This window comes from Symsagittifera roscoffensis, chromosome 2 (assembly GCF_963678635.1).
Source record: "Symsagittifera roscoffensis chromosome 2, txSymRosc1.1, whole genome shotgun sequence".
Lineage (NCBI taxonomy): Eukaryota > Metazoa > Xenacoelomorpha > Acoela > Convolutidae > Symsagittifera > Symsagittifera roscoffensis.
In genome coordinates this window covers 17,178,068-17,189,811 of record NC_087063.1, presented here as the reverse complement: position 1 = coordinate 17,189,811, position 11,744 = coordinate 17,178,068, and the positions used below count along the sequence as shown (strand labels likewise).

General features: G+C 35.9%; 1 protein-coding gene across 1 annotated transcript; it reads right to left on the bottom strand.

The window, feature by feature from the left end:
• Positions 1-10,398: 10,398 nt before the first annotated feature.
• LOC134839721 (dynamin-2-like) lies at positions 10,399-10,977 on the bottom strand. The gene has a single exon (XM_063855343.1). It carries the CDS (start codon positions 10,975-10,977, stop codon positions 10,399-10,401), a length of 579 nt encoding a protein of 192 aa, XP_063711413.1.
• Positions 10,978-11,744: the final 767 nt, after the last annotated feature.

Below are 11,744 nucleotides of genomic sequence, written 5' to 3'. Positions count from 1 at the left end.
GAAAACCACAATGACGCATGAACTCAATTAAAAAGAAGTAAGTCAAAAGTTTTGTTGTTTAAACTCAAAGAAGCGACACTCCTCATAACAGAAAGACATACAATTTGTATTATGGAGCTGAATAAACAGGGACAAGTAGGAATCTCCACAACGCAAATATCAGCTCCATAAGAACTGTCAAGGTTTGGCGTGCTACTGTGATTAACGGTTGGGAAGCAAACACTTTTGACTACACTCAAACGTTTATTCGCTAGGCGACGACAGTTCAAATGTTTATTCGCTAGGCGATCTTGTTGTAAATTCAAAAATTGAATAATTTTTGTGCCTTAACAAGAAAAACAAAATTTCTGTTGTTATTCAAGACAAAGTACACACAGTGTTCACAGAAAATTTTAGAAAATCACGAAAACGGAAGAAATACTAAAATTTAACTCATCTAAAACGCTAAACACAAATCACATCGTTTTCTGTCAACATAAATCACTTAGCTTCAATCGTTTCAAATAAATGCGACCAGCCTAACAGAGAAGCTCAGGCTGTTGATGGAAAAAGAAAACTGGAAGAATCAAACCTGTGAAGAGTTTACTTGTGAATAAAGTTGAGCTTGGAAAGAACACACAAAATTATTTGAAAACATCAGAATGACAAATATCTCAAAAGTTAAAAATTATGATTCTGAAAGAGACAATTGTGACGTCGGCCATAATGGGATAGAGGCCAGACTAGAACAGAAAACGGAACTCAACGAAAGGGTTTTAATTTCATTGTGAAAAAAGTGTGACGCCGGCCATAATGGGATAGAGGCCAGACTAGAACAGAAAACGGAACTCAACGAAAGGGTTTTAATGTCATTTGCGTCAAGACAACTGAATGTACAAAAAATACTCTTCAAATGAATTAGATTTACTCGCAGTAGTTTGCCATTAGAAATACTTAGGATAGAAATATCTATTAGGAAAGAAATTTATCGATGAAAAAAAAGACAACGCCCTTGTATCAGCATTAAATTAAAACCAGTCAAATAAAAGTACCAATCCAGGTTAAATAGGTGGTTAGATCTATTGTTAACGCGTCAAATTAGCGTACTTTACTTTCCTGCAGTGGGTATGTGATAATCAACTATCTACCCAAAAAACCCAGCGGGGACCAAATTCTAATTAGTCCAATCGTTTGTTGTCACAGCAACAATTTTTTGAAGAGCTATTAACAAACAGCTTAAGCAACAAGTTAAATGAAAGCAAGGTACACAACCGGGAATAACTGATCTAAGCCATACTGAAGGAAATGAAACCAAATTAACCCTCATTAATTCCTTATTTTATCGAAATTGTTCAAAAACCTGTAACCAAATCGAAACAAAAAACTTAATTTCACGGTGCCTCGAATTGCTCAAAAACAGCTCATCTTTCATTTCATCAAAAAATTTATAAACAAAACAGTTGGCTCAAAACTGAGAACAAATTAAGCACAGTAAAAATTCAGGAGAACAAAAGAGAAGATAGGTAGTAGTGGAAAAAAGATACCTTAGAAGGACAATTACAGGATGACTAGAGAGAAGCCTTGTCGGACCCAAAATGGAACTGACTGGGCAGCAATAAAGAAAGAAAAGAAGTACCGTTCGAAGAAGAAGAAGAAGCAATAGAGACATTCCAGAGAACTAACGCGAGGGTAGCAAAACGTCGGTTCCAGAGAAGGCACGAGGCGTCGGTCGAATGCGGGACAGTTCAAAACTGGATCATTTACCATAGCAAAATCAATTTTTCCCTGCAAAGACTTTATTCCGAACAAACAGCTACAGTCTTTCTGGCAGTTGATCTGAGAGAACTAAGGTGAGGCGCCTCGATACGAAGAAAGACCGAAAAAAGATCGAGTTAGAAAGAAAGACAACGGAGATGATATCAGAAGAGTAGCAACTACGAGACTAATCAGATCAATTCCAACCAGGACACAGGCATGTCGCGAGGTGTATCTAACAATAAACGAACAAAACACTCAGGATTTTTTTTTACCACAAGTAGGGTTGAGCCACTTCTAATGAAGATATTTTGATACACTCAGAGCAGTTTGGAGAAGAAACACACACTAAGATCACTACACTGTTCAACAAAAATCTAATCACTAAGTTTAAGATGATTGATAAAACACATGACTATACAGACTGAAACGTTAAGTGGAATGAGAGGATCGACAATGATTTGAACTAGTGGGGCCATAAACAAACAAAAGATAGAATCAGATGGCGGCTGCAGCTGATTGCAATCTCCTAGACAACAGGCTCTCCGCGCTGGTTCAGCTCAGACCAGGGTTTGGCACAATGCAGCGGGAAAATTCGCGTCAGGAAGCCTTACTTGATCTATTCAACTGCTACTGGTAGCCCCACACGCACAAAGACATTTCGAACTTTTTAGAGGAGGGTCGTACTTGCACGAGATACTTTAAGAAAGACAATTAAAGTTGTTTCGACGCAAACAGTTTAGGTTATACATGCCACTAAAAAGAAGTCAAACAAACAAACAATCCGCGAGAGCAGCTTCGGGACAGTTTTGTTGGCTATCAATGGCTGTATAGCAGAGGGAGTAGTTATCGTTAGTCAAAGATAAAAAATTATCATTTGGTTTGCTAACCTCCCGCCATAAAACAACGAAAAAATTGATTAATTTCTGCCAATTCTAATTGCATAAACATATCTTTGTTCTTGGCAGATACTGCGTTTATTGCTCTCAAAAGCACGTCAAACAAACAATAGAACCAACAAAAACGGAAATAATTCACCAATTCTTTGTAAAAAACTGATGCATTGCTGTAACGAGCGCGCTGACCAATCTTTTCGACTACTGAAAACATGTATAGAATTTTCTCATCGTTGCTCTTATGACAATTAAACGTTTTTTTTTGTAAATGAGTCGGTAAATTGAATGCATGTTGCGTTAATAGCTTGTTATTAGCCTAAAATTTTAATTGAGGTGCTCCGATATGAAAACGGAAAAAGTTTTCCTCGACAATCAGAAAATTTTTGTCCCGATCAATTGAAAAATGGTGAGAAACTCGTTTCGAATGTGTTTTTTTTTCTACCCAAAACTAAGTATCACAAATAACCAATCGACTGGGTTGATTGATATATATCATATTCAAGCCCTTTTATTTTGTGATTACAACGTCATTCAAACTTTATCAAGTTTTAGGCTCACAAAACTTGATTTTACTATTTCGTTTTTTGTTTGTTTGTTACTTATTTTTCTTCTAAATATGCTATTTTTTGTAGTTTTTGTTTTCTCGACTAACTTTTAACGCGTTCGTATAGTCCTCGAATTAAAAGTGACACTTTTTTTGCAGAAAAGAAACTAAAATAAAAACATATTTCTTCTGAATATGGTTGGAGCCTTTCATGCTAAAAGCACAACAACCAGCTATACTTATTCTAATGGTAACTAAATTGTTCAACATCTGATTAAAAAATATTTATTTGAATTAATTTTACTTGCGTGAAAAAAAAAACTCTTTAGAGTAAATGATTTCATCTCTTTATTTCCTCAGCCTGATTGAATTAATAAATTAAAGACAATTTAGATTTTTTTGCGTATATCTAAGTTTATGTCTGGTTCATTTGGAAATGCAAGTTGTTTATTTTCAATTACATCTTGATATTTTGATAACCGTCATATTTAAATAATTGTAATACTATTAAGATCTACTTTTCAAAAAAAAAGTTGCAAAAATTTTTTATTCTTATTTTTTTTCTGTCGTGTTAAAGGAATGATGGCATCAAAACCGTCAAAAGCAGAGGAAGATCCGATCGCGTGTCCGGACACTAATGCAAACACATATAAATCTGAACGGCTATCGCCAGTTATCGCGTGATGATGTCGCCGTCGGAACACTCTCAGCTACTTGCACAGCAAGCGGCAAACCTTGTTTAACTTTGTACTTGGAACGCTTATTACAAAAAATATCTTGACACGTCATACCACTTGCTATTCAAAATGTAGTTAGAACAGTTTTTGATAGCGATGAAGCTGAAAAAAGTGTAGGTCCGGACTTGTTATTAAAACAACTAAAAGAGGTGCTGGAAAAGCTACCTCCCCAGCACGAATCTACAAGAACATGCAACAGCAGTCAAAGAGTCGCCGCATGGGAAAAAATGAACGAAAAACGAAAGGCCAGAAGACCAAAAGATGGACATATTATATATATCAACATACTTTAAAGTCCAGGAAAAATGATGTTTACCGCTATATTTAGCGTTGCAAACCTAAGGAAAAAAGTTCATGCAGAAAAATCCATATGTAGAAACCTCAAAAACAAAATTAAAAAAATTTAGCGCTATAGCAGGAGATGCTTATGAAAAAGCTAAAAAGGTGAGAAACTAACGGTAGAGAACTTTTTTTAGTACTCAAGAGCAATAAGAAATTTTAGAAGCAAAGTGAAATTTTTGAAGCAAACGTTACAGAAATTCTTATAGAAACCAAAAGCCGAGTGAAATTTTAGAAGCATTACACGCCACTCTAACTGCGCTAACAGCAAGATCAGAACTGAGAAATTTTGAAGACGAGTAGCAGTGAGCAAGAAAGTTCACACATAGCATACGAGCAATACTTTCTTAAAAAACTAACGCATTTTTTGCAGCAACAGCAACATCATCGAAATCAACAAGGAAAATAAAACAAGAACAAATCATTACAATCAAGAACTCCGTCTAAAACAAGAGATAATTTTCAATGTTAAAGGTAATAAGGTAATTTTATAAAAAGGCAACAACACAAAGCACGTCGGAGAAAAACGGTGCGACAGCTTTAGACAAATAGTTTCAGATGGATATCTGAAATGTGGCCCTGCATTGGGAAAAATGTTCACCAGATGGAACGATTACAAAATAAAACAAGGATAGACGGTTACTGCGCAAGTAGCACAGAATGTTCCGACCACAACCTTAGAACAATGGAAAAACTTTCTTATTCAAATTGGTGTCGTTTTCTCTGCATGGTGTGATAAATAGAACTTTGACAATCATAGTAAAAAAACTTTTCGGAAAACAGTTATTGAAGAAAATTGAATTAAAAAAATTGTTAAAAAAATTTAAAGAAAAATTTAATAATTTTTCAAAATTTTTTTAAAGAAATTTTTAGAACCTTTGTTTAGAAAATGGTGCTAAAAACTCAAAAAAAAAAAAATTTTATTTCAGTAAAACGAAGTTTTCTTGGATTAAAAAAGAAGCTTAAATAAGCCATTCTAAGCTTAAACGCTCACAACATATTAGTTCGAACTTAGACTAAAATTTCAAACCGGTTTTGTTGGACTTTGTGCAAAACTTATTGAAATTTTTAAATGTCGTTCGAATCACGATTGAAACGGCTTCACTATGATATATAAATCGACCGATTTCGATAATTATTTGTGGCACCTGATTTTGCATGGAAAACAAAAACTTCTCTGCTTAACGGTTGGGAAGCAAAAACTTTTACTAGATTTAAATGTTGATTCGCTAGACAAAGACAGTTAAAGATTCATTGAATGAATTTTTTGCCAGATCAAGAAAAAAATTTCTATTCATATTCAAAACAAAGTTCAAACCGTTTTTACGTAAATTTCTTAAAAATCATGAAATCGGAAGAGATAACAAAATTGAATCATATAAAAAGCTAAAACAACTCACATAGTTTTCTGCCAGCATGAATCACTTCAACTCTCCCGATTGTGGGCCAGCCTATTAGGGAAACTGAGGCTAATTTGAAAAAAAAACTAGAAGAAACAATTTGAAAATACCCGTGAAAAAAATTGAATTTGGGAAGAACACACAAAATTATATGAAAACATCAAAACAGCAATAAAATTTATCTGGAAAGTAAAAACTACGAGTCTGAAAGAGACACTAGATTGAAGTGTGAAGCCAGCCATAATGGAAAAGGTGCCTGACTAGAACAATGAACAGCAAACAACAAAAAGGTTTCAGAGTCATTTGCGAAAAGACATTTGGTTGTACAAAAAAAACACCCTTCTAATGTTTTAGATTCACTCGCAGTAGTTTGGGCATTAGAAATGTACAAGCATTACCTGTTAGGAAACAATTTCATCATTGGAATAAAGGACAACGCCCCTATATCAGCAGTAAATTGAAAGAAGTCCAATAAAAGAACCAATTTGGGTTAAATAGGTGGTAAGATCAAATATTACCGAATGAAATTGGAGTGCTATGCTTTCCTGCTGTGGGTATGACCATAATCGATTGTCTATCCAGAGAACCAAACGGTGACCCAATGTTTATTTAGTCCGATCGTTTGTTGTAACAGCCACAAATTTCTAAAATATACTTTTAGAAATTTGTGGCCTATAATTTCTAATTTTCTAAAAATATACTGAACGAACTAAAACAAAATTAGTAGAACTCACATCCTCATCGAAAAATTTCAAAAATTTAATAACTAAATTGTTAGAAAAAAGTCGAAACTCCCGGTGGCTCATATTGCTCAAAAACAGCTCACCTTTCATTTCATCAAAAGTTTTCTCCAGAGTACAGTTGGTTCAAAAGTGAGGAAACTTAAGCAGCAAAAATGCCGGGGGGCAAAAGAGAAAATATATAATAACTGGATAGAAGATACGTTAGAAGGACAATGACGGGATGACTAGAGAGAAGACTTTGTCGGACCAAAAATGGAACTGACTGGGCAGCAATAAAGAAAGAAAACAAGTACCGTTCGAAGAAACAAAAGTAAAAGGAACATTTCAGAGAACCAACGCGAGGGTAGGAAAACGTCGGTTCCAGAGAAGGCACGAAGCGTCGGTCGAATGCGGGACAGTTCAAAACTGGATCATTTACCATAGCAAAATCAATTTTTCCCTGCAAAGACTATATTCCGAACAAACAGCTACAGTCTTTCTGGCAGTTGATCTGAGAGAACTAAGGTGAGGCGCCTCGATACGAAGAAAGACCGAAAAAAAGATCGAGTTACCATCTTTCTGGCAGTTGATGTGAGGGAACTAAAATGATGAGGAGCAACTACGAGACCAATCAGATCAATTCGAACCAGGACACAGGCAAGTCGTGAGGTGTATCTAACAATAAACGAACAAAAAACTCAGGTTTTTTTTTACCACAAACATGTTTGAGCCACTTCTAATGGAGAGATGGTTTGATATAGTCAGAGCAGTTTGGAGAGTAAACACACTCTAAGCTCACTAGACTGTTCAACAAACATCTAATCAATGAATTTAAACTGATTGATAAAACACCTGGCTATACAGACTGGAAAGTTTAGTGGAAAGAGAGGATCGACAAGGATTCGAACCAGTGAGGCCATACACAATTACAATATGGAATCAGATAGCGGTCGCAGCTGGTTTCATTCTCCTAGACAACAAGCTAGCCGTGCCTGTTCAGCTCTGGCCGGGGTTCAGCACAATGCAGCGGTGAAACTCGAGTCAGGAAGCCTAACTTGAAGTATTCAACTCTTATTAGTGGCCCCACATGCACGAGGACATTGTTAACCTTTCAGAGGAGGGTCATAGTTGAACGAGAAACTTTCAGAATGCCAATTATAGTCCTTTTTTTCGGCTAAACTTTTTACATTGATAACGCAACCAAGGCAGTAAGTACAACGTGACTCTGTTAGATCTAGAGAGGACCAAAAAACCGAAACTATACGTACTTGTCGCAATAGATAGTTTCACAAGTAGTCTCACGAAAGAGTCATTAAATGAAACGGTGATAAATCGGCCACAAATTTCCTAGGAAAAAACTATGAAAAACGGATCTAATAAAGCGGGCCATTTTTTAGGTTTAAAAGAGATATGCAAAAAAAATTTGTAAAGAAAAATGGAGGAACCATTTTTCCCGATGGGGACCATGGATGCTGTAGACAAGTCGAACAAACAACCCGGGTTGAACAAAAATGCTCATCATACAATTTTCATATATGAAAAAAAAAGCTTATCATGCAATTTCGTACAATTCCTTAGATACAGAAAATGTTAACAAAACTCTAAGATAAGCGTTTTTTCATCAATGAAAAATGTAGGACAAGCATTTTTTCATAAACCAAGAAATTTTTAAAAAATTTTCTCAAAATTTTTGGGATGTGTTCGTGACCGAACACAAGTGACGAACAACCATGGTTCACTCAGAGCTAGAGTCATCAAAATGTTGATCGTCTAGCATTTACAATGCATTGGAAACGACCTGAATTGTGTAAGACTTCTTTTCACAAATCATATAATTGAAGGATCAAACTTTTAAATGTTGGCAAAAAAATTCAAAGATGATTATTTCTAAAATTAGAATGATCAAATTATCAGATAATGATCAAGGCATATATAAACTTGCCATACAAAAAATAGGAGGTTTTCAGCCTATTTGAAAAAAGTTATCCAGAGAAACGGAAAAAACCAATTTTTGTGTATCCAGGACCAGGGGCAGATTTAGTTGGGGGGGGGGGGGCGGGGGGGGGGGACGCCCCCTCCTCAGGGATTGGACCCCCTGCCGGCCCGCCGGCCCAAATGTTCCCCCCTTTGTACTATTTTGAGATATCTAGATCCGGCGCCGGACCCTAAAAAAATATTAAAGGTGCATTCGGCGCCACTATATAGTAATTTTGAGGGGGGAGAGCTCGACAAAAAACGCAATTGTTTTGGTTAAAATTTTTCAAAAAATGCCGTAAAACACTTTTTTTGGCCTGTTTTTAATTTTTTGCCTGCGGCGCACAAAAATTTGTCAAAACAGCGTCTTTTTAGTACTTTGGGAGAGCTCGGAAATCTCGGAAATCTCGGAAATCCTAGATTCGCCCCTGTTCAGGACTACGTTATGCAGACAAAAAAATTTAAATTTGCATGCAAAAAAAATTTTTTTGGAAAATGTTTGTTTGAGAACAAAATTCGATTTGCGATTGAAAAAAAAAATTGGGGAATTTTCAGTAGTACTTGGAAAAATTGTTGTCGCCATCAAAAAAATGCTAGTCATACAATTTTCATATATGAAAATTGTATTCAAACCATTTGTTTCCAAAAAAAAAGTTTTTTTTTTAATCACCAGACTGTTTTATTTGGTTCAAATAGCCGCAGAAACTAGTTCGAATCTTTTTTTAATGATTTTTTGAAATTGTATGAAAATTGCATGACTAGAATTTTTCCATAATTTGATGTATGGAATTGTATGATAAGCATTTTTGGTGTATGGAATTGTAAGATAAGCATTTTCATTTTATGAAGGTCAACCCGGGCATAATAGCGGCAAAAAGAAAACTAGGAACAATGTTGTTAGACGGAAACAAAAACAAACCGATAAAACTCAGTATCAGCACGATAATTAGAGATGTGAAATGACTATGCCCGATCGTGACTATGCTGGATCTATAGAGAACCTTAAAAAAACCGGAAATATACTACAGCGTCAGAAAAAAAATGTCATGCGGGCTCAAATAAAACTTCAAGCGAACTTCAAATAAAACTGCAAGGTTGATTGCGAAAATCAAAGACGCAGCACAAAACGTCATGAGAAAGATTGTACGCTTAAAAATTCTGCCGATTCACCGACAAACCCTTTGAAAGGGAAGGTGTTATCAGAGGTCGAGTCCGAAAAAAGAAGGGTGGAGCAGCTAACCGACCAGAGAATTGCCTCAACCTAAGACCAACCTGTTAGCGGAGCCAAGGCAGACCGGAAATTGTCCCGTCGTTGAACTGAAGAGCTGACATCGGGAGACCGAGGCTTCGCAACCAGAGGAGAGCGAGGAGGCAGAAAATGAGACATTGATCTTAAATTAATTCTAAATGGGAAGACACAAGTAACAGTCAACACCGTTCGTTAAAAGTCGATGGCACTTTTTGAAAACATGACTTTTTAGGATTTTTTTATAGCAGTGAAAAAATGAAAAAAAAATAAATTTCTCTCATTCCAAGTCTAGCTCTCAGGAAAAGTTTGAAGCTAAAAAGCACTAATGAAAAATTGGAAGCTACTCTATTTACGGATCATTTGAGCGGAGATGAACTTAGCTATAAGGTGGGCGGAAATTGTGGAAAAATTGACAAACTCCGCTAATCCTATCGAGATTATACGACTGAAGTTTGATTGAGGTAGTTTGATTTATGAAAGGGACAGAAGATGCGGAAAGTTGGAAGTTTCTATCCTTTCCAAGGGTATGTTTCGACCATAACCATCTGCAGATCAGCTTTAAATTGTATTTCAAATTTCGGATATTTATTTGGTTCAATTCAAAGAACTGAAGCGGCTTGAAACCTTCTTGTTTACATTACATACACGAGTCCAAAATTTCGCCAAAAACAATTTTAAACGTTAATTACTTTCTAAGTTCGTTTTTATCAATTATCTTTTTTCTTCAGAAAATGCGCTTCAAATTGTGGTCTTCGAATTTGGGCAAATAATCAGTGCTCTGTATTCGATCCAGCGCTAACTCTTTAGAAAAGCCCAAAATCCTCTCCGAACGTCCTGTTCAAAATATCTTGGGTAGTTTCTGCGTTTTTAATATAAAACGGCTGAATTTGCGAAAAGCACAAATTGTCGGCTAGTGTAATCGCTTCCTTCGTCGCCTCGTAATCTTGAACTTGTTTCTTCTGCATTGAAACGGCGTCTGATGATGTTTTGAGCAATTTACAGTCTTTTTTCAATGAAAATAAATAAAGTAGCAAGTCATTCATAACGAACTCTTTAGTTCGGTTTATTAAATAGTGAACCACAATTTTGGTAAACTTGTCACATAAGTTTTTCTTAATAATTTTCATGTACTCTAGTGTCAAATGTCGAATGAGGGCCACACTTTCGTTTAGCTGGCCATTGAGGAAAATATCGTTAGATAAATCCTGGAAACTGTCGTTTACTGGAAATACACCAGCGCGTAGCAGTTGCGTTTTCCATCTTTCAGCGTCGTCTTCGTTTTCAGCCACAAGAGTAAGTCTTTCGTAATCCTCACTCACTCTTTTACCTAAAAAGCGATACTCGTCATCAAGGTTTCGACCATCAACCAAAGAGTCCCCCATGACATCCATTTGATGCGACGCCAATAGTGAACCGGATTAACTATGAAAAACGGATCTAATAAAGCGGGCCATTTTTTAGGTTTAAAAGAGATATGCAAAAAAAATTTGTAAAGAAAAATGGAGGAACCATTTTTCCCGATGGGGACCATGGATGCTGTAGACAAGTCGAACAAACAACCCGGGTTGAACAAAAATGCTCATCATACAATTTTCATATATGAAAAAAAAGCTTATCATGCAATTTCGTACAATTCCTTAGATACAGAAAATGTTGACAAAACTCTAAGATAAGCGTTTTTTCATCAATGAAAAATGTAGGACAAGCATTTTTTCATAAACCAAGAAATTTTTAAAAAATTTTCTCAAAATTTTTGGGATGTGTTCGTGACCGAACACAAGTGACGAACAACCATGGTTCACTCAGAGCTAGAGTCATCAAAATGTTGATCGTCTAGCATTTACAATGCATTGGAAACGACCTGAATTGTGTAAGACTTCTTTTCACAAATCATATAATTGAAGGATCAAACTTTTAAATGTTGGCAAAAAATTTCAAAGATGATTATTTCTAAAATTAGAATGATCAAATTATCAGACAATGATCAAGGCATATATAAACTTGCCATACAAAAAATAGGAGGTTTTCAGCCTATTTGAAAAAAGTTATCCAGAGAAACGGAAAAAACCAATTTTTGTGTATCCAGGACCAGGGGCAGATTTAGTTGGGGGGGGGGGGCGGGGGGGGACGCCCCCTCCTCAGGGATTGG

Coding starts and splice junctions, on each gene's coding strand:
- LOC134839721 (XM_063855343.1), bottom strand. CDS start 10,977: ATGGGGGACTCTTTGGTTGATGGTCGAAACCTTGATGACGAGTATCGC.